Raw genomic sequence first — 22,965 nt, forward strand, 5'->3', positions numbered from 1 at the left:
GAATAGCTACTAGATAGTAGCTTTCCCAAATATGTTAATTTTATTTTTTTTTTGATTTGTATCATATTGCTACAAGAATTATTATTTTCCTTTAAAATTAATATTATGTTCTATCTGCTATTTGACTTTTGTAGAGAAAGAACATCTTATATTGTCTTTAAATACTTTGAATTTTTTTCTTTATTTAGTTTCTACAATGTATACTAAGTAAATTCTAACAGAGAAGCTGTTAAGTAGTCTTCATAGTCACTGACTGCATAAGATTATAATAAATAATAATAATAATAATAATCTGCAAGAGAAATTCTGAAGAAAAATTAATATTTACTAATTTTTATTTATATTTGATCTGCTTCTAAAGCTTGTTTTATTTTGTTTATATATATCTGCTAGATTCTTTTGCAGATATGTCTTTTTTTCTTGAAGTATTTCTTTTCTTCTAGTTTTATTTAATGTATTCAAGAGTACATCTTTATTAACTGTATTATTAACTGGTATCTTACTGATAATTACTTCACCACTTTCAATAGCTTTATTATTATTTATTTTCTTTATATTAGTGTTTGTCTTTATTGGATCTGCAATATGAGATATTGTCATAATTTATCTTGTAAATCTTGTTAATATCATATCAACTTAGGCAATCATATGTCAGAGTGTTCAGAATATTAGAGAACTCAATATAGATTTCATGAGTATTTCTAGAATTAGAGAAGTTTTCAGAATTAAGATTACAAAAGAGCTAAGTAGATCTGATACCCACAACTAGTGAGAGAAAGTCATGCATAGAATATAAAGATTCTTTAACTAGAAGACTAAATACTAAGATTTCCACAATCTGTATAAATCATACAATTCTTATACATTCAGAGTTATAGATTATATGAGTTTCTCTGAGCATCTGATGTCATCTGATGCTTGATTAGCCTATATTCATAACATTATAGTAGTTGGAATAGAAAACCTGTATTTGTGTTATTGTATTTGTTTAGTTTGTATCTAAAGCACATGATTAATCTAGCAATTATGTGAGAACATGCCTGCATAGTTGCTGACAAAGCAGCTGGAACAGTAGATAACATAATCAATCAATCAATCATTAAGTAGTTCTTGAATTTTTTTGAATCAAGACAAATGTCATTGTCTTTCATTTTCTCTGACAAGTGTTATGCTAATCTGTGAAGAATAATTCTTACATCCACTTTTGATTAATAGTTTAAGTAAAGTGACACTTTTGTTCTTGTATAAAATGCTTTGTAGTAAATAATCAAAGTCACTTCCCAACTACAAGCTTTTATTAAGTTCCTTTTCTTTTCTCTTTTTAGACCTAAGTTACTAGAATTTCAACCTAATATACTACAATTCACCATATTCCCAATCTCCACTTTGTATTTTAAGAATTTTGTCCAGCTCAAGCTGGTATTCTCGCCTGAGGTCATTCACTGTGAGAACTATTTGTGTGGTAACTGAATGTTGCCTCATAGCTAACTGATCTGTTGGCCATGTTGGATCCATCATGCTAACTCCTTCCTGTGTTGTAGGAATGGAACTGGAATGTGCACTGGGCAATGACATTGGATCAACAAGTATATAAGCCTCGCTGCTTTTGATTGATGCCAATAAATTGGTCAGTGAAAGTAGTTCTCCCAGTATTTGTGTACTTTGAGCAAATGTTGCGTCTTTGTTGTTCTTGGTGTTTGTTCTTGCGTAGGTCATTTCTGACACTCCGTCATTGTCTGTATTACGTAATAGACATAACATTTGGTATGAGACACTTGCAGCTGCGAGAAGGTCATTTCGAGCGATGTAAAATGCCTTCAGCGTAGAAAGATAATCTATCGAACCGGCGGATAAACCAAGTTCATTCGGGAGGAAATCGGGAAGCCCTCGTTTCTTAGTGATTGATGCCAAAATATCATCAAGCCGACAATATGTCCCTGGTTCTAGAGACAGCGGAAGCCGTAACATTCTCTTCAGGCCCCTTGTCGTCGTTCCACACGCAAGAAACACAGACGTAAGAAGGGATGTAAGCGCTGATGGCCGAAATGCAGGGTCCGGATCCCTTGAAAGGGCTATGTACACTCCATCGAAGTGATAAGTCTTCAAATAGGAATGAAATAGTCGTGATGGCAACTCCGCACGGAGATTGGAAGCTGGCTGAGTGCTGGCGCGGTTATATTCGGCGAATTCCAAAGAAAGGGAAGTAAAGAAAGCAGCGGAAATAAATGACTGAGCTCGTTCAAAGAGGCCCGTGATATGGAGGAAATAGTTAGAAAGGCCGCTATGAAAATTTGCTACCGAGGTCATATCAACGAGTTTCGCTGACATTTCGTGCAAATCCCCAATGGGCCTTCCGTAAGCTAATGGTATCGTGAAAGTTAGCTTGCTGGGGGCACAGAATTGCAGGCATGATACACTTACATAGACTGTAAGACGCTTTTTGAAAATTACCCACCGCCCCGTCGAAGTCACATTTGGCTAAACAAAGCCGCCCTTTGACATAAGTGGACCAGCCTGTGTCTGGTTGGCAGCATAGGAAGTCAGTCGCAAGGTCTATGTTGCCATCAACAATCAACCGACACTGAATAAAGACCAGGATATGCTCGAATGAAACCCTCCCCGTACTCATAGTCCAAGAGACAATGGTACAGACCTGCTGGGTAAGACTATGCATCAGAGAGGTGCTTCTAGTTAGAAGTCGGGTATGTACCGCGAAGAGGTCCTCTAAAATAGAGATTCTACGCTCACATCCCGGTGCCAATTGTACGTTTGCGGCGATCCGGGTTTTCGCATCTCGACCGTGGTCAATGCTTCGGTTTCGTTGGGAAACACGAACCCTCGATACGAGCCAACTTAAATTTTCATACTCCTTAAGTAAACCAACGAGGGCATCAAACAACTCTGGTCCGCTGAATTCCGCTATGGCTTCAGGGCGCAGTTCTATTTCAATGAAAACGATCAACAGTAGCAAATCGAAAACGATTTGTTTGGTAAGACAAATGACCTCTGTTGCCCCTGTCATAATAGCGTCTCGTCCAAACTCCGTAGATAAGTAGCCCGAGTCCGTGCTTTGGAATCCCGAAGGAATTGTATTAATGATGGCTAGAAAAGAATCGGTCCGCAGTCGATCAAAACCAATAGAATTTTCGATATCTTCATGAATAGCGTCGTACATGCTATCCGTCAAAAGGTAAGCAAATCCACATCGATCATGAAAAGCCGTAACCCGCTCGAAAGCGGAAAGCGATGGCTCCATTACAAGTTCAGTATTCAATGTCGTTTGGCAGTTTTGGATGAGTTCCTGCGTCAATCTGTTTCGAAATGAGGCTGCTAAGCCGATGATTTTAGCCGATTCATCTGGGTGATCCCCTAATTCGAAAACCAAATTGCGATGTGGCCAGATTGTCTTCGCGTGGTGTAAATTGTTGCGAAACAAATCAGATTCATTGTGGAGGATAATCTCGGTGCTAGTGCATTCGCGAACTGAGGCGCAACTGTCGCTGAATATTATCCACGGAAGGTTTGAATTGAAATCAAATGCGAACGAGATCGGCTGAAACCTCTTCTTATTGATTTCATCAACTAATAGCCAAAATTGGCGCCAGGCCGTGTCCAGATCGTTAAAATACTGAGAATAGTCAATAATCGCGTCTGAGGATTTGCATAAAGCCACTGAATCCCGTATGGCGCGATATATACGTTCTTGCAAATTTTCTGGTTCACCCTGGAAGCCACGTCCCACACCAGCCCTTACAGATTGTAAGAAAATTGACAGTGCTGTTTCCATCACCTGGGGGGGGTACCTTCCTGGGAAGAAAATAAATTCCAACCATTCCGAAGTAACATCCGTCGTACAAGGATGTGACAAAGTCGGCGGAAGGTCATGATGGAGCTCCAAGGCCATCTTGGTCCAATTTTTGCGCCACGCATTTGGCAAATCCAACAGATCAAACTGTATGCTGTACAGTTGGTAGAATGTACTGCTTCTCCACAGTACCCATAAGACCATGTTTCTTCCATCGTCAGTAGACGCGATTTCGAAGTCAACTATATTCCAAAACAGGCTCCCGGGAGGTTCAGGATCCACGGCTTGTAATTTGATATCGGGGAAAAGGTCTTCAATGTCCAATTGGCCAGTCAAACTTCCTTTCAGGACCCAGAATTTGAATTGACCTTCGTCGTAAGGAGAGTATGTTATCATGTAGTACATACCACCCGGAAGAGCTCTCTCAGCTGTAAAAATTTTGATGAAGGTACATTCAGCCGGACTAAGAGTAATAGGATGCACATCTCGTTGACGGCTCGTCCGGTTCAGCAGGTCTTTCGATGCAACCAATCGATGGCTAGCCAGATTCCAGGCTTTGATAGAATGGTTTAGAGAGACAACGAAGGCAAACGCTTGATCTGGAGTGGTAGAAATAGCATTGGGTGTATTCGGGTCCAAAGATTTGCCATTATACTGAATCGAGTTCGAGTTGCCCCAGTTAACTAGTCCACGCAAGGAAGCACCCCACGATCTTTCATCGAGAGTTAGAAGGGACCAACCAGATCCTATAGAGAAACTGTTATTTCCTAGTCCTGAACAAAGTTTTAAGTTTGATAGTGGTCCAATGCTGCTTACCATCGTCCTCAGAATTTCGAGTTAGGCGCAGTAAACTGCCGGTATTAATCGAGATAAAAAGCTCAAGACGACTGCCAGCATACAGTCGATGAGGCTGAACGAAGTTCAATGGCGCGGGACGGCAAGACTTACACCATTTGGCGACGTTTCGGTCGATTTGGCTTTGACTTAGGAAAAATTGTGATCGGATATCAATAGTGTACAACTGTTTTGAAGCCGTAATAACAAAGATATTGAATCCATGATGGTCATCTCCATCCGCGAAAGCCACGCCATGAGGTATGATAGTGTCAGGGAACTCTAGCCGCAACGTATTAACTGCCTCCTGATGATCATGTATGTTCTTTATTAAGTCCACAGAACGAAGTTCAAGGATCCGATCAGCCCCAATGACTCTCCAAAGTATAGATCGAGGGTAACATTTGTGCTTGCGACAATAGACGGATGCTTGTGTGGCCAGGAGTTCGTTCGCAAACGTGTCCCCGACCTGAGCAACCTGCGCACGGGATGACGAATCTTGAGTTGAAACCTCGATTCGACCATGGGTGTGTTGCGGGGATGGTATTGAGATATTAACAATTGATGTGTTAGGTCGAATATTGACCTTGGCCTCCTTAAAAAGCTTCAGCATCCTTAACAGAGGGGAAGGCTTGCCACTCTTTGGAATAAAGATCAAACACCCATAATCTTATATTCACAACAACGTGAATTAATACAAAAGCCAAAAGGTTTTCTGTGCCACTGCAAAACACCAGATAGCAGAGAGCAAAGTACATTGTATTGCCTCTTTACTCCGTACTCCGTACAGAGTACTGAGTTACAAATTAATTGATTGATTATATCATCCACCATCCTAGCTGCTTTGTCAGCAGCTATGCGGGCATGTCCTTAACATAATCCACAAGCGAGCGAAATCCGCAAGCGAGCGAAAGATTAAATTAAGGCATCCCAACTAACTAGAATTTAACCCAAAATATCTACACTCAACAACCCCTAAATAGATTAAATTACATTGCAATAGGACTGCAGCAGCTTCTTCCTGTATGGCCTAAAATATGACAGTTTGTACATCTTGGTGGTGCCTGCAAATGTGATGCAGGCTCTGAGACTGTGGGCTTAAAGAGTTAAGTGACTGACTGTTCAACGGATTAAGCAGATGAAATGGCAAGCTCAGCAATCTCTTCCCAAGTTAGACCTTCTTCACATTGAATTCAGCACTTAGATCTTGTACATTTTTGCTTCTCTTTCTTAGAGTGGTATCCGGTTCCGGGATTTCCCATCCCAGTCCCAGATTCCTGTCCCAATTCCCATCCCAAGAATGGGATCGGGTTGAAGCTCAGCTCAACAGAATGGGACTGGGTTGTTTAACAGCATATTGGAATGGTTCCATGGGAGCTGGAATTGGGATGGAATTGGGACCAGAATCAAAATCTAGCTAATAGAACAGTCCTGGGACCTGGCCATGACAAAATGGGATAGGACCAGGATTTCAATATTATATATGGGACAGAACCAGTAAAGTATAGAATGGAACTGGAAATCCTGGTCTCATTTGTATTGTCAAAAGATAACAAAATTTGGTAACAGTTATAACATAATTTTATCAATTTATTCAACTTTAGAAAAGTAATAAAATTTGATAATACTCTTTGCATAATTGGATTATATTGCAAGCTATTAGACTTTAGCTACTTGAGTCTATCTATTAATAACATTAATATATTTTCTGTTTCTCATCTGAATTAAGTAGTGAATTTAGCAGGCTTGCAATCTCTTTCTGTATAATTTCTGAAGTATCTTAATCATCTTGATTATCTTGAATAACTTTCTTGGCCAACTTCTTATATAATATGAGTACTTTATCTAGTATATGCATCTTGTTTTCATGTTTAAGTAGTATAATCTTCTTGATTGTAGATGCATGAAGTCATAATTATTAATAATAATATGTATTTTAAGTAATATTGAAAATCTGTTCTATCTCAACCTTTGTAAAAAATACAGCCAGAATATCTCTTGCCATCTGAGTAACAGTTAGAAAATCAGGCTCTAGCATTCTTCACTGTTTCAGAATTAAAGCTCAAGATAATATCAAATTCTTATTATTTAAATATTACTGTATTTCATTTTGGAAATTTGCTTATCTTTAATAAGATTTTTCAAAAATCATTTACTCAATATTCTAGAGAAGTTAGCAGAGAGAAAATCAGAATAATACTTATAACAAATATACATCATTCATATCAAGTATTACTTTTCTTGACTGTTCATATTTCTCATAATACTTTTTGTAAAACCTCAAAATATATTATTAGTATATTCTATGCTTATCACTAGTCCAATTCTCTAAATTATATACTCTCATGCAGTATAATAAATAAAGAGCAGCAGCTACAGCTAGCAGCTTACTTTTTGAATGTTTAGTATTATTATAGTATTTCTGAAATTTCAAGCTGGCAGCTTTAATAGCTTCTTCAATATTCTCTCTTGTTATTAATTATTGGATCTTGTTCTCCTCTCTTTTTAAATACTGGAAAAGATGATTGTAGATTATCTATACTAGATAAATTATTGGGCTTGTTGTTTTGAACAGTATCTTGATAAATCAACTGAATAGCTGCAACAGTTCAACTATATACTCTATCTGCTTCCAGTCATGATTCAATAAGTAAAGTCTTTAATATTTTGGTGATAAGTTCTGAATTTATGAGTTTACAGCTTGTTAAAGCAACAAGATATAAACACATATTTTATAAATAAAATTTCATCTTGTGCAAACATCTTAAATTATCTTGTGCTGGTTCTCTTGTTGATATTCTTGAAAACATGCAGTAAGTTGAGGGGAGACATTGATTACATTAATAATAAGATGAATCTATTGTTAAGCAAAGATTAGTAAATTAACTCAAGTATATCAAGACTGTTATCAAATTTTGTTATCTTTCTAAGAGTATTTGTAAATATGTCTGTTGATGCTAGATTATCAGTAATTAAGCTCTTATTAAAGATAGTGAGTAGAGTATTATTGTCTGGCTGAATCTTGAGATTGCAAATCAGCTCTTGAACTACAAGTTGAATCATATAAGCAAGACAGAGTATTGTTCTACTGTCTGCATCTTAATCAGTTGTCTTGTTTAACTGCTGCAATGCTGGTCTCAACTGATATATAAGATGTGCTTATATGATATTATTATTTAATGCATTGTTACTTGTAATTGCAAGAAGATTGCTCTTAAGTCTTCATACTGCTAATAATTATTAGAGAATCTCTGTCATATTCTTGCTAGTATAAGCATTCTCTAAACTTTCAAAATTCAGTAAATGCTTACAGTACTCTCAATTCTTTGTAATGTAATAATCATTAATTACCATAAAGACAAGATTATTGGAACTTGTCTAATTATCTACTGCCAGAGATATCTTGATTATTGGATTATAGTTAAAGAGAAGATTTTAAAATAGCTGATTGTATATATCATTCATGACCTAATATAATATTTCTTGTGTGAATATCTGTAATGCTATTGCAGGGTTAAGCATGGTTATTAATATGTGAAATGCTGGATTCTTGATAGCACAAAATAAGAGATTTAAGAATATTAATATTTGCACAAGTTACTGAAGAAAATTATCTTGATTGCATTCAAGAACAGACAGATCTGAATCTGTTTGAGAATGCTTTAAAAACTATTGCTAAGATATCAGAATCATTACTAAAATTCATTACATTTGAAAAATTAGAATTCATGATCTATTATTATGTTAACTAGAGTATTACTCTGTCTATTACTAGTTTTTGTACAATCTTTGCTGATTAAATGCTTCTTCAGACTACTTGTACTGTTTTAAGAAAAGCTTGAATAACTAAGAAAGATTTAGCAATGCTTGTAAATCATCTCTGAAGTACTTTTAGAATGCTCTGTTATCTGATTAAATTTTGGCCAAAAATCAGAATAATGTTGCTTTGTCTTTTAGTTAAGGTTATCACAGTTCTTATTCTTAATCAACTGAGCAGCTTCAGTAGTCAATCATTAAGTAACAAATAACTTATAATGCTGCTTCTTCCACAATACAAATTATTTTTTTCCATGTTGAACTATAGTTAATTCTGAAGAAATCTCTGTAGATTTTGCTTGTTTGCTAGCTTCAGTCATTTAATTAGGTTTTTTTTTTTTTACAATCAAATTGATTTTTCTCTGAGTTCTGTCTTAGTTAAAAAGGTAACAAAATTTGGTAACAGTTCAAGTAAAATTTAATAATCTCCAGCTAGTTAGGCCTATTCTACTCTGCACAGTAACCAACTACAAAATCATCATTATCTATAAAATGGAACATTCTTCTTCAGGAAAATAAAACATTTTGCCAATTTAATAGTACTCCATTCTCAAATTAATATAAAAAAAGAACTAAAAACCTAACTTTCTTCTCTAGATATTAATAATTCAATTATCATTCTTCTTACTATTCTTCTTATTATTCTCATTAGAGAACAACACAATCTCAAAATCATCTTTCTTCACCTTCTCTAAAGCAGGCAGACTATTGTTGTCTTCAATTAAATTCTGTAATTAGCTCAGAAATTCTCTCATTCTTCTTCTTAATTCTCTCTCTTGATATACTGACTACAGCAAGACAATTATAATCATGATTCATGATCTTGATCTCAAGCTTGACTATCATTTGTTGGAACTAGACCTGCTTATATACAGCAATAGAATGCTGCAGCTGGCTTGTTTTGGCCTAAATATGTCAGAACTGTTATCAAATTTTATTACTTTTAAATTCTATTTTCTTGTCCTGTCAAGCTTCATTCTCAGTTTCTGTAATCTCTTCTCAGTAATACTTCTTCTTCTGTTCTCTCTTCTTTTTCTGAAATACTATAAGCTGGTGCTTATAATACTTCTTTAACTTACTCTTAACAAATTACTTGACTATTAACTATTTAATAGCTTTATTTTTAATTATCTTGCAATTCTTCTTACTGCTATTCTGTCTGCAATAAATGTCAATATAATTCAATGCAAACTACTGAGAATACATACCACTTATATTTGGCTCAGATTCTCTTTAGTATATTATAGTATGTCTTGCAATCTGTCTCTTCTATCTTGAATATATCTTTTTAATAATCTTTCAAGATCTGGCAGTACTTCTATGCTGCACAGATCTTCTCTCTTATTAAATATTGTGTTAGCCCCATCTTCACAATTGTATGTGATGAGTTGAATTGAAGACACTACATAATGGAATTATAGAGTATATTAACTAACTACTTGTATAGAATAATTACTATACACATTGTTTACATTCTACAGGTATATTACTATAAGCAAGCTCCACACATTGTTGCTATACTAGCTACAGAATAATGAAAATATAGAGTATATTGATCTAGTACTTGCATAGAATAATGACTATACATATTATTTACATTCTACAGGCATATTACTATAGGCAAGCTCAATATATTGTTGCTATGCTGGCTGCAGGATAATAATATAAGATCAGTCTCTCTTCTCTTCTTTTTCTCTTTCTCTTCTTCTTCTTTTTCTTCAGAACTACTGTTGATAATTCTTCTCCCTCTTCTGGTTATTTACTGTTCTGCAAACCTCCCATACAAGAACCTGCACTGCAACAAAATGGGTTGTATTAAGAGATAAGTGCTTGCAGAATACTGCTCTGGTGCACATTATTTACTGACAAGATGTTAGTTTTCCCTGTATGTGTCCATTTTGTACAGTCAGAGAGAAGCAGCACAAGACTGTATTGAAAGAATAAACTCTGAAGAAGAATAATTAGTATAAAGTTAATAAAGATGTTGATCTGGCCAACTTTAATCAGAAGAACTTATGTCTTCACCATTCTGTTTATAATTGGAAGTCCAGCACTTGTATGTCAAAAAGTAACAATTTTTGATAACAGTCTTGATGCTAATTAATGAAATAAATGTCATCAAGAAGATCTATTACTTTCAGAGCTCTACAGAGCTAATTCTTCTGATGACTCTATTTCAGCAATTGATTTAGGAAATTACTTTGTTCTGTCATCAAGAACATGAATATTACTGGTAATATTCTACTATTGAGTTACTTCAGAAGACTGCTGAAGTAATCTTATGCACTCTATTTGAGTGTAAGTCAGTATTAACAATGGCACCAACAATTATACTGAGTAATATAGACTTTGTTATGGCAATGATGCACTGTAAGCATATTACAGTTAATGCTGATGACATGAAGCTCATTCTTGACATCAGTATTATAACTGAGTTGAACTATTTTAGTCTGATTGATGTGTCTGATTGCTTCATTTCTGCTATCTCTGCTTCTGCTGCCATCACCTGCCATCTGTATTCTGTTCCTGCTCCATCAACTACTGCTGCTGCTCCACCACTACTATCACTGCCCACCACTGCCTCTCTGCCTTTCCCTGGTGCTGACAGGATCTCCACCTGTCAAATAATGGGTATTAGAGCCTCTGTCCAGTTCACAAAGCCAGTTCTGGAGGAGCAGGAGAAGAAGAAGGAGGAGAAGAAGAAGGAGTAGAAGAAGAAGAAAAAGAAGAAGAGAGAGAAGAGAAAGAAGAAGAAGAAGAGAAAGAAGAAGAAAGAGAAAGAGAATTATGACAATAACAAGAATAATAATGATGATAAGAACAATAACAATAATAATGATAATAAACTTGCTATTTAGGCAATTTTTAGTTATTTGCTGGCTTCAGCCATTACTTAGTTTTAATACTTTGTTTTTTTCTTTTACATCAAATTGATTTTTCTAAGAGTTCCATCTTCATCAAAAAAGTAATGAAATTTTATAACAGTCTCACACAAAATTTGACCAGTTTGACTTTTAACATAATAGGGCCAGAAAATCTGGTCTCATTCTGGTCCCACTATAGACCTGGCTGAGATAGAAAATGGAAGCCTATCTTCTCTGCTGGAATAGAACATGGGACATAATTTTCTATTTGAGGACAGGACCAGGAAATAATTTATGAGATAGAGATGGTAATGGGACCTCAAGCTCTTGAGTAGAATGGGACATGGGACTGAGATTTCATATTTGGGATCCCAGCTGTTTCTAAATTTGGGACCAGAATGAGCTTCAATGGAAAATGGGATTCTGTCCCAGTCCTGAATACTAGCCTACTCTTTCTCATTTGCAGCAAATATATTCTGATATTGCTTCTTCATAATAGTGGCATTAACCATTTCATATTTACAGGCCTTGATAATTTGGTCAAATTCTTCTGTTAAGCTCTGGGGTGAGCTCTCAAGCTCCTGCTCCATAAGATTCTTGACCTTATCCACCTGCCTATACAATTGCCAGGGGTTGTAAGATGTTTGTAGAATCCAGAATGACATCAAGTTGCTAGATTGGCTAGCTGGAGAAGTAGAAGTTCAGAGTTGAATATCCAGCTGCTGAAGAACCTGATCTGGATCAAATGAGGCTATTCCAGTAGTCATGGAGCCACTTTGAATGTTCTGAGTCTTGAAGACCTCCATACATGCTGTAAAATAGGCATCCAGAAAATCCACCTTTTTAATAGTATTGATTCCAAGCTGCATTTGCTGTTCAACTAGACTGTCATATGCCTACTTTAAAACTGCAAAAACACTTACATCAAGAGACTGCAAGAGGTGTGATGAATGTGCTGGCATGCACAGAGAAATAATCTTATTCTTTTTGCAGATATAATCAAATTCTGAGGTAAGATGACTGTTGTGCCCATCCAGAATAAAAAGTATATAAGTGCCAACTCTCTATGGATTTGCAGCAGGAATAAATAGCTTAATCAGCTATTTAATTTCTATCTCATCTGTGGTCCAGCCATTAGAACTAACATCAAGTCTCCAGCTAGCTGAAAGTCCATCAAACCAGTCTTCCTGTAGATTTTGCTTCTTAAGAATGATGTACAGGGGTAAGGCCCAGCCTGAGACATTGACTGATTCAATTACTGTGACTCATTCTCAATTTCCAGGCTGTAGAAGCTTTGCTCAGTTACAGCACTCAGTACTAGTAATAATCTTGATAGTTATGCAGAGACTCATTGCAAATTCAGTCTCATTAAAGTTGTAGATATCTTCTATTAGAATTCTATGCTCAGTAATTATATCCCTCAGAGTATTCTCACATTTTGCTTGCTCATGATTATAGCATCTGGAATAGTGGTATTTGAGCTCCATACAGTATTTAATCAGATTTGACACCTAGTTCTGGCCAACACAGGGGGGAGAAGAGGTAGGATCTTGCATGGCAAGAAGATGGTTGGTCATATTCTTAACAAATGCTAGTCAGGGGGGGATTCCTCATTTAGCTAGATCTAGAATTCATTGAACTAGCTGATTCTCTTCAGGCTCAGTTAATTTGGTTGAATTTGTGTGTAGACTGATTCATGCACATCTTTCTTTCATTCAATAATATAAGATAGTATAAGGCACATTAAATAGCCATGCAGCTTTAGCAATTGAGCTAATTTCTTGCTTTTTAAGTGTAGAAATAGCAAGTTCAGTCCTGCTGTCTATTTCTATAGAGGATCTTGCATTTTTATTGCAAATTGGTGGCATTCTGATGTGTTGAAGTAGATGGTTGAGGAAGTTGAAAAAATATCTTTCACTTGCTTGCAGATCTCACTTGCTTGTAGATTATATTAGTTATGTGATCACCAGCTTGGTCATGTGCTCTAAATACAAACTAAACAAATACAATAACATAGATACAGGTTTTCCATCCTAACCACCATAATATTATAGAGCAAGAAATGAAATGTATATAGAAAATATAGATAAATTTCTTAATATTATTTAGCTAGTACATTTTAAATACTATATATTTCTGCTGCAGTATTTATTTATTTTATATCACTCTTTAGAAGAACTTATCACTTTACTGACTTTGTATTAGTATATCAGAATTACTTAAAAGTTTAATATTTATTATAAATCTGACTGTTCTGATACTGTATTTTTACTGTAAAAGTATTATTTTCAGATTTATTATTCTTCTTTTCTCTTTCTATATAATATTCTCTCTAAGCTGGTATAATTTAAAGTAGTTAATTAGAATATATTTCACTAATTAGGTTTTTCTTTTATACTTATATTTCTTATTATCTGTTTTCAAGATTTATATTCTTGATAAAAATTACTTTAGATTCATATTTCTGATCTATATCTGAGTAAGGATAAATAATAATAATCTTGTTAATTTTATATAAATCTTGAAAATATTCTTGATTAATTTTAATATTATATTATAAAGAATTTAGTTAGTACTTTTCCTGTACTTTTTTTTTTATATTTATATTATATATGCTGTGATTGTGTTTTCAGATAAATTAACAGTATTTTGAAGTAATATAATCTACAACTGAGTAGAATATTTAAGCAAGCAGAATATTAAATTTAAAATATTTTTAATTTTTTAATCAAGCCACTTTAACATACAAGTATGCCACTAATTTGCAATTAAAATGTGAGAAACTCTATAAAGATAGAGAAAAGACTTAAGCTCATAATATCTGCTTTTAAAAATAAAGAAATATTCTCAATTTGTGAAGCTATATACTTATTTAATATGTTATACTCTACTTTTATCTATTAACTTAAAAAGAGACCTGTACAGATAAATTTACACACAAATTTTATAAATTAACTAAGTCTGAAGAGAATCAGCTAGTTTAATAGATACTGAATCTAAATAAACAAGAACTACTTTTGTAACCAGTACTTGTTGAGAATATAGCTAATATATTTCACAACTGAGTGGGGGACAACCAAGCAGGCAGGACACCAAAATTGCCATATAGTAATTGAATAGGTTCCAACCTGAAATATATATGCTCAACAATGCTTAATTAAATTAAATCAAATTACACTAGAATTAGAGCATTTTGTTCTTCTATGCCTGTGAGAACCACAATTACTACATCTTGGTAAAGCTTGTAAGTATGGTGCAGGCTTAGAAGCTGCAGAATTAGGAAATTAAATAATAAACTATTCAACAGATTTAGCAAACAGAATAATAAGATTCTGAGCTTTTTCTCTAGTTAGATCTTCTTTGTGTGGAGTTTTGCAAGTAGATCTCTTGCACTTTTGCTTCTCTTTCTTATTTACTGCAAAAATATTTTTGATATTGCTTCTTTATAATAGTGGTATTGATTATTCTATATTTACAGATTTTGATAATTTAATTAAATTCTTTTATTAAGTCTTGTAGTAAGTTCTTAAGTCTCTGCTTTATAAGAATCTTGATTTTATCACCCTATCTATATAACTGATAAAGGTTGTAAGGTGTTTGTAAAATTCAGAATAATACTGAGTTACTAAAGTAACTACTTAGAAAGTAAAGATTTCAAGCTGAATATCTAGCTGCTGAATAATCTGATCAAGTTTAAAGAGAGCTATTCTAGTAGCTATAAAGATATTTTGAATATTCTGAGTTTTAAAAGGCTTCTGTACAGACTACAGAGTAGATATTAAAAAAGTTTCTCTTTCTAATAATATTGAAATCAAGCTACATTTGCTGTTCAATCAGATTTCTATATACTTACTTTAGAACTGCAAAAATACTGATATTCAGAGACTGTAGAAGATGAGATAAATGTGCTGATATGCAGAGAGAAATAATTTTATTCTTACTACAGAGTACAGATCTGATTTAAACTCAGAAATAAGATAACTACCATGTCTGTTCAGAATAAGAAGTAGATAGATGCCAACTTTGCAGAAATTTGTAGTAGAAATAGACACTTTAATAAGTTATTTGATTTCTATCTTATTTATAATTTAACTATTAGAATTAATATAAAGTTTTCAGTTATCTGAAAGCTTATCAAACTAATCTTTCTGTAGATTCTACTTCTTAAGAATAAGATAGTGGGATAGAGCTCATTTTGATACATTAACTAACTTAATTACAGTAACTTATTCTTAATTTTCAGACTGTAGAAGCTTTGCTTAGCTATAGTACTCAGCACTAATGTAATTCACAAGTGAGCAAAATCTTCAAGTGATGAAAGATTAAATTAAGGCATCTTAACTAACTAGAATTTAACCTGAAATATCTACACTCAACAATGCTTAAATAGATTAAATTATATTGCAATAGAACTACAGCAGCTTCTTCTTGTATAGCCTAAAATATGGCAGTTTGTACACCTTGGTGGTGCCTATAAATATGATGCAGGCTCTGAAGCTGCAGGCTTAGAGAGTTGAGTAACTGACTGTTCAACAAGTTAAGCAGGCAAAATAGCAAGTTCAGCAATCTCTTTTCTAGTTAGACCTTTTTCACATTAAATTTGGTGCTTAGATCTTGTATATGTTTGCTTCTCTTTCTCATTTGCAGCAAATATATCCTGATATTCATAATAGTGGTGTTGACCATTCTATATTCACAGGTCTTGATAATTTGGTCAAATTCTTTTATTAAGTTCTGGATGAGCTCTCAAGCCCCTGCTCTATAAGATTCTAGATCTTATCCACCTGCCTATCCAAGTGCTGATAAGTGCTACTTGGTGTTTGTAGGATCCAGAATAACTGAAAGTTGCTAGATTGGCTAGCTGAAAGACTAGAGATTTAGAGTTGAATATCCAGCTGCTGAATAACCTCTCTATCCTCACATTTTACTTGCTTGTAATTATAGTATCTGAAATAGCAGCATTTGAGCTCTGTACAGTGTTTAATCAGATTTAGCACCTAGTTCTTGCCAACACACAGAGAAGAACAGGTAGGATCTTGTATGGCAAGAAGATAATTAGTCATATTCTTAACAAATACTAGTCCAGGGGGGATTTCTTATTTAGCTAGGTCTAGAATCTATTAAACTAACTGATCTTCTTCAGGTTCAGTCAATTTGGTTGAATTTGCATGTAGACTAGTTCTTGCACGTCTTTCTTTTGCTTGATGATATAAGGTAGCACATTAAATAGCTGTGCAACTTCAGCAATTGAGCTAATTTCTTGCTTTTTAAAAGTAAAAATAGCAAGTTCAATCCTGCCCTCTATTTCTATAGAGGATCTTGCATTTTTATTGTGAATTGGTGACATTTTAACGCGTTGAAGTAGATGGTTGAGGAAGTTGAAAAAATATCTTTCACTTGCTTGCAGATTTCGCTCGCTTGTGGATTACATTAGTAATAATCTTGATAGTTGTGCAGAAACTTATTGCAAATTCAGCCTTATTAAAGTTGTAGATATCTTTAGTCTAAATTTCATACTCAGTAATTATATCTTCTAGAGTCTTAAACCACTTCTAAATAACTCTTTTATTCTCATATTTTACTTACTTGTGATTATAGTATTTGAAATAGCAGTATTTGAGCTCTGTATGGTATTTAATCAGATTTGACATCCAGTTTTTACCAATACAGGGGAAGAAGAGGTAGAATCTTGTTTGCCAAGAAGATGATTAGCCATATTCTCAACAAATACTGGCTGCAGGGGTAGTTCTTATTTAGCTAGATCTAGAATCTATTAAACTAGCTGATTTTCTTTAGGCTTAGTTAATTTATATGAATTTGCATATAAATTCACCTGTATACATCTGTCTTTAAGTTGATAGGCAAGAGTAAAGTATGATGTATTAAATAAGTATGTAGCTTTACAAATTGAAAATATTACTTTATTTTTAAAAGCAGATATTATGAGCTCAAGTCTTCTCTCTATCTTTATAGAGTTTCTTACTTTTCTATTGTGAATAGGTGGCATATTTGCGTGTAAAAATGGCTTGATTAGGAAATTGAAGAGATTTTGAATTTTGTGTTCTGCTTGCTTAATTGTTCTACTCAGTTGTGGAATACATTAATTATCTTTTTGTTATATAAGATTCTACCTCTTCTCTCTGAATTCCTTCTATGTTGGCAAGAACTGGATATTAAATCTGATTAAATGCTGTAAGGTAGTTCACCACTAAACAAGCCACACCACTAAATGAGCCAAATCTTCCACCACCAAAATTCCTCCAACATTTAACACTTAATATATGACAACATGATCAACAACACCTCAATTATACTTGCAATTGAAGATCTTGAATCACAAGAGGCTCCAAATTATGCTGCAACCACAAGAAAGTACTCAGTCAACTGAGAGACCCTGCACCAACAGCATAAAGGCTTGCAACTTGCTCAGGATGAAGCAGCCTCCTGATATAAGAAAAAGCTCTCTGATATACAGGAGGCAGAGCTCCTGAATTATATAAACAAGCTCTCTAGCCGCGGCCTTGCCATTACACCTCAGATCTTACAAAATATTGTACAAGAGATGACAGGAGAGGATATTGGAATCAACTGAGTTAATTGATTTTGCGAGTGGCATGACAACAAGATCAAATGCATTTATCTCAAAGCAATTGATCAAAATAGGCAGGTAGCAGATAACTATCAGTGCTTTAAGCACTTCTATATGCTTGTAATTTGATGATTTATTTGATTAATTGTGATTGCAGTTGTTGATGCTGGCTAACTAGTTGACTACTTATGATCCTCCCGCCACATTCAACCTATCATTTGCAACCTCTTGATGTTGGAATCTTTGGGCTGCTGGGCAAGGCATATTCCAACGAGCTGGAAGCACTACTACATCACAGAATAGGCTATATTCACATAACAAAAAGGCTGCTAGAGATGTTGAAGAAAGGCAGATTGAACAGGAGGATGCCTGTAAAAAGGCCCGCGAGCAACAAGAGGCTGAAAAAATCAGACATGCTAGACAAAGAGAGGCACAATGTGTTGCTCATGAGGAGAAAAAGGCTTTACAACTAGCAGAGAAGGAAAAACAAACAGTTGAATGTGCTACTAAATGCTGGCAGTCAGGGCATCAAGCACCAGCTTCAAAGCACCGTCGGAAGAACTCCCCTACTAAAGAGCCTCATTGTGGAGAGCTTATACAATCTTTCAAAAGGAGGAGTAAAAGCTCTACAAGCCTCTCTAGCAATGCATTAGGCTCCCTAGCCAAGAAATCTACTGTTGATATTTCTTTAAATTCTTTCCTGTCTACCCCCTGAATCTCTCACTCTGGCCGCAATATTAGGCCGTCCACCTGTTTATTTTCCTAACTACACTAATTTCTATGCTTCAAAGAACACATTCATTTAATATTTAATACCTATTTAATAATAAAGATCTGGTTGTTGAGATATTTAATAAATTTGTTGCGTGGAGCATTTGGCAAAATTTGGCTTGTTTAGTGGTGAACTACCTTACAGAGCTTCAATACTGCTATTTCAGATACTATAATCAAGAGCAAGCAAAATATAAGAATAGAAAGATTATTCAGAAGTAGTTTAAGATTTTAAAAAAATATAATTACTAAGTATAAGGTTCAGACTGAAGATATCTATAACTTTAATTTAACTAAATTTGTAATAGAACTTTATGCAAGTATCAAGATTATTACTAGTGCTAAGTACTACATCTAGATAAAGCTCTTACAGTCTGGGAATTAAGAATAAGTTATTGTGATTAAGTTAGTTAATATAGTAAAATAGACTCTAGATCTCTATCTTATTTTTAAGAGATAGAATTTACAGAAAAGCTAATTTAATAAACTTTCAGATAACTGAAAGCTTGATATTAGTTTTAATACTTAAATTATACATAAGATAGAAATTGAATAGCTTACTAGAGTATTTATTTCTACTACAAATCTCTACAAAGTTGGCACTTATTTACTTCTTATTCTAAACAGATATAGCAACTATCTTTAAATCTCTGAATTTAATTAAATCTGCATTAAGAATAAAATTATTTCTCTCTATATATCAGCATATTCATTTTATTGTCTCTGAATATTAGTATTTTTACAATTCTAAAGCAAGTATATGAAAGTTTGATTGAACAGTAAATGCAGCTTGATTTTAATATTATTAAAAAAAGAGATTTTTTAGATATTTATTTTACAGCTTGTATAAAAATCTTTAAAACTTAGAATATTTAAAGTAGCTTTATAGCTACTGAAATAGCTTTCTTTAAATCTGATCAGATTATCCAGTAGCTAGATATTTAGCTTTAAATCTTTATCTCTCTGAGTAGTTAATCTAGCAACTTAAAATTAGATTCTACAAATATCTTATAATTTCTGTCAGTTGCATAAACAGGTGGATAAGATGAAGAATCTTATAAGATAGAGACTTGAGAGCTTATTACAAGACTTGATAAAAATATTTAACCAAATTATCAAGATCTGTGAATATAAAATAATCAACACTACTATTATAAAGAAGTAATACCAGAATATTTTTGCAGAAAATAAGAAAAAAAAGTAAAAGCACAAGAGATCTACTTGTAGAATTTCACATAAAAAAGATGTAATTAGAGAAGAAGCTTAGAATCTAATTATTCTCTTTACTGAATATGTTTGCTGGTATATACAATCTATAAGATAATATTAGGTTTTCATGAACTCTAGACAAATATCTTAAAGTATTTGGTGCAGAACTATTTGCTATAGATAAAACATTTAAATTAGCAAGTTCTATCTCTCAGTCTTAATCAAGATTTAATATCAGATATCTGAGTGTTTTCTGATAGTCAAGCTGCTATTCAGAGACTTATGAATCAAGATCATAATTTTGGCTTATATTATCTTCAATCTATAAGAAAAACTGCTAAGTATCTTAAAAATCAGCAAAGTAATCTACATTTTTATTGAGTTCCTGCATATGTAAATATATATGGAAATGAAGAAGCTGATCTAGTAGTAAAAAAAGTTACAGAATTAAATCAAGTTTGTTCAGAGAAATATATATCTCTTACTTATATAAAAAGATAAATAAAAGAACAAGCAATAATAAAGTAGTATAAAGATCTTTTTGATAAAGAAAGTTCTATAAATTATTGCTCTCAATTTAAAATAAAACTCAGATAAAAAGTGTATACTCTTTCTATATCTAAGAAAATATAATTAACTATTTGTTAATTGAAGTTTGGTCATGAATATTTCAGATCTTATTTAATAAGATTATCTGATTACTCTTCCAATCTATATTATTTCTGCAATTATATTGATAATCTAAAGTATTTACTACTAGACTGTTCAGCTTACCAAACTAAAAGAAGAAAAATTTAATAAGAACTTGATATTTTTCAACTATATTTAAATTTTATTTTTGAAACTGAATTAGATCTAAAATAGCTGGTTTTATTTCTGAAATGTACTCAAATAGCTCCTCAATAATAGCTTTCTCAAATGCATTAATTTTATTACTCTTTTATTTGTACTACATTGCTACAAGAATATTTGTTTTTCTTTAAAATTGATATTATATACTATCTGTTATTTGACTTTTGTGGAGAAAGAAGATTTTATATTGTCTTGAAATACTTTAATTTTTCCTATTTTTCAGTTTCTACAATGTATACTAAGTTAATTCTAATAGAAAAACTGCTACATAATCTTTATAGTCACTGACTGCATAAGATTATAATGAATAATAATAATAATAATAGTACTGAGTCTGTTAAATAACCTGTTATTTAATTTCTCAATTCTCAGCTTCTGAGCCTGCATTATGCTTACAAACTTTATCAAAATACAGTAATTATAATTTTTTTAGATATAAAAGAACAAGAGTATTATTATTATTATTATTATTATTTATTATAGTAATGCAGTTAATGACTATAAAACTATCTAGAAGCTTTTCTGTTAGAATTTACTTAGTATACATTATAGAAACTGAAAAATAAGAAACATCAGAGTATTTCAAGACAATATAACATGTTTTTTCTCCATAAAAGTCAAATAACAGATAGTAACTAATATCAATTTCAAAGGAAAAACAAATATTCTTGTAGTGATATGATACAAATAAAAGAGTAACAAAATTAGTGCATTTGAAAAAGCTATTATTGAGGAGCTATTTGAGTATATTTTAGAAATAAGATCAGTTATTTTAGACCTAACACCTTCCACAGTAAACTTGAACGCACAGCGAAATCAGACACTTTTGCACATATAAAATCTTCTTAAGATGGCTTGCTTGGCTTCACCAAACAAGCTACTAGTTTCAGGCACCATATAGAGATGCAAGCCATGCTTAGATGTTGTACACAAGCTCTGTACAACTGGAGTAAATAAAATCATACATATTTAGTGCACCTTAAATTATTTGTACAACAAGAAATATAATTATTTAAACTTGAAAGAGAGATATTATATAATGTAACAGCTTTCTGTTCACTTAGTTCTTGATTCTTTACTGCTAAAGCAGGCTAAAAAAGTGTGTTTGTACTTGTTTTTACTGTAAAATAAATGTACAACAATGAAGACTTAATTTTTCACTTTTAGTAATCTGGTGCTAGCTGTATAATTTTCTCTGAAGAATATTGAAGCGGGGTACGATGGGATGCCTCGTCAAAGTAGGCGAGTTGGTTGAGATGGTGAGAGCACAAGAAGGATGAAAAATCACAACATAGTAAGGATGGTAATGGCCAAGTAGTAAGAACAGAGAAGCATGCCTTAACAGACACCTAAGCTCATAAGGAATAATAGTACTAAAGAGCCTGTACTAATACAGGCAGCTCTAATAAGAAACAGTAGCAAGCTTCATGAACAAGAGATCTTCATATTCTCTAACTAATAACCAAACTAGCAATAAAGAATGAGTGTGTGGAAAAGTACAAAGGTGCACAAAGATATTGAGCAAGATGCAGGAGCTATGAGTGGTTTATATAGCTCAGAGATAGTAGCTGGGGGGGTTTTGCACCTCAGACTGGAACAATCTTTGTCCTAATATGATACTGAAATCCCCACTACATTTCCTCCTGGCTTTCACTGTTGGTGTCCCCTGACAACAGGCAACATATGAAACAAAACAAAGGCAATTTAGTAAAGAAAATAAGAGGCTAAGAATTAGTAACAATCTGGTAAGAAAAGAGATAGGAAATAAGAATAAAGAGAGTGACAGCAGCAATCTCTAATAGTAATCATCATGATTCTCTTCTTCCATCAAGTTCTTGGGAGAAGGGGAAGGCCAAACTGATGCTGGGTCAATGTTGTTGTGCATGCAATGCCAATAGAATTTGTTACCAAAAGCTTTCTTTTCAATTTGGTATGTCTTGACAATGGCATCCAAAGCAATTTGTGTGACCTTTAGATGCCAGTTATTAATGAAGTCCTGAGCCTTCTTCTCTTCTGGTCCAAAGAGGGTATCAAGCTCCTCAATCACTATAGGGTTGTCCCATCTAATTCAGCCTACCAAGGCATCTGATATAGCTCCTAAGCCTTGCAATTGAATAGCAGTAGGGAATCAATATGGAACTGATGTGTAATGGTTTGAATGGCCAGAAGGTAATGATGGCCCTGGAACTAGATCTCTATGTGCAGTGGAGAGCTGTAACCAGGTA

At 33.6% G+C, this 22,965-nt stretch overlaps 2 protein-coding genes across 2 annotated transcripts; one reads left to right on the forward strand and one right to left on the reverse strand.

The window, feature by feature from the left end:
* Positions 1 to 1,208: 1,208 nt before the first annotated feature.
* CIMG_10332 (nuclear pore complex protein Nup160) lies at positions 1,209 to 5,395 on the reverse strand. The gene is made up of 3 exons (XM_001239309.2): positions 4,622 to 5,395; positions 2,422 to 4,551; positions 1,209 to 2,360 (listed from the first exon to the last, which is right to left on the reverse strand). Exons 1-3 carry the CDS (start codon positions 5,250 to 5,252, stop codon positions 1,357 to 1,359), a joined length of 3,765 nt encoding a protein of 1,254 aa, XP_001239310.2. The 5' UTR covers positions 5,253 to 5,395; the 3' UTR covers positions 1,209 to 1,356.
* Positions 5,396 to 10,770: 5,375 nt separating this feature from the next.
* On the forward strand, positions 10,771 to 11,166 carry CIMG_13563 (uncharacterized protein; the record flags this gene model as incomplete). Its single annotated transcript, XM_001239310.1, has 1 exon — positions 10,771 to 11,166. One exon carries the CDS (start codon positions 10,771 to 10,773, stop codon positions 11,164 to 11,166), a length of 396 nt encoding a protein of 131 aa, XP_001239311.1.
* Between the last annotated feature and the right edge of the window lie 11,799 nt (positions 11,167 to 22,965).

Source organism: Coccidioides immitis (assembly GCF_000149335.2).
Source record: "Coccidioides immitis RS genomic scaffold supercont3.5, whole genome shotgun sequence".
NCBI classification, from domain to species: Eukaryota; Fungi; Ascomycota; class Eurotiomycetes; order Onygenales; family Onygenaceae; genus Coccidioides; species Coccidioides immitis.

Coding starts and splice junctions, on each gene's coding strand:
- CIMG_10332 (XM_001239309.2), bottom strand. CDS start 5,252: ATGCTGAAGCTTTTTAAGGAGGCCAAGGTCAATATTCGACCTAACACA. Junction 4,552..4,621: donor TCGAAATTCTGAGGACGATG/GTAAGCAGCATT, acceptor GTTTCTCTATAG/GATCTGGTTGGTCCCTTCTA. Junction 2,361..2,421: donor AAAAGCGTCTTACAGTCTAT/GTAAGTGTATCA, acceptor CGATACCATTAG/CTTACGGAAGGCCCATTGGG.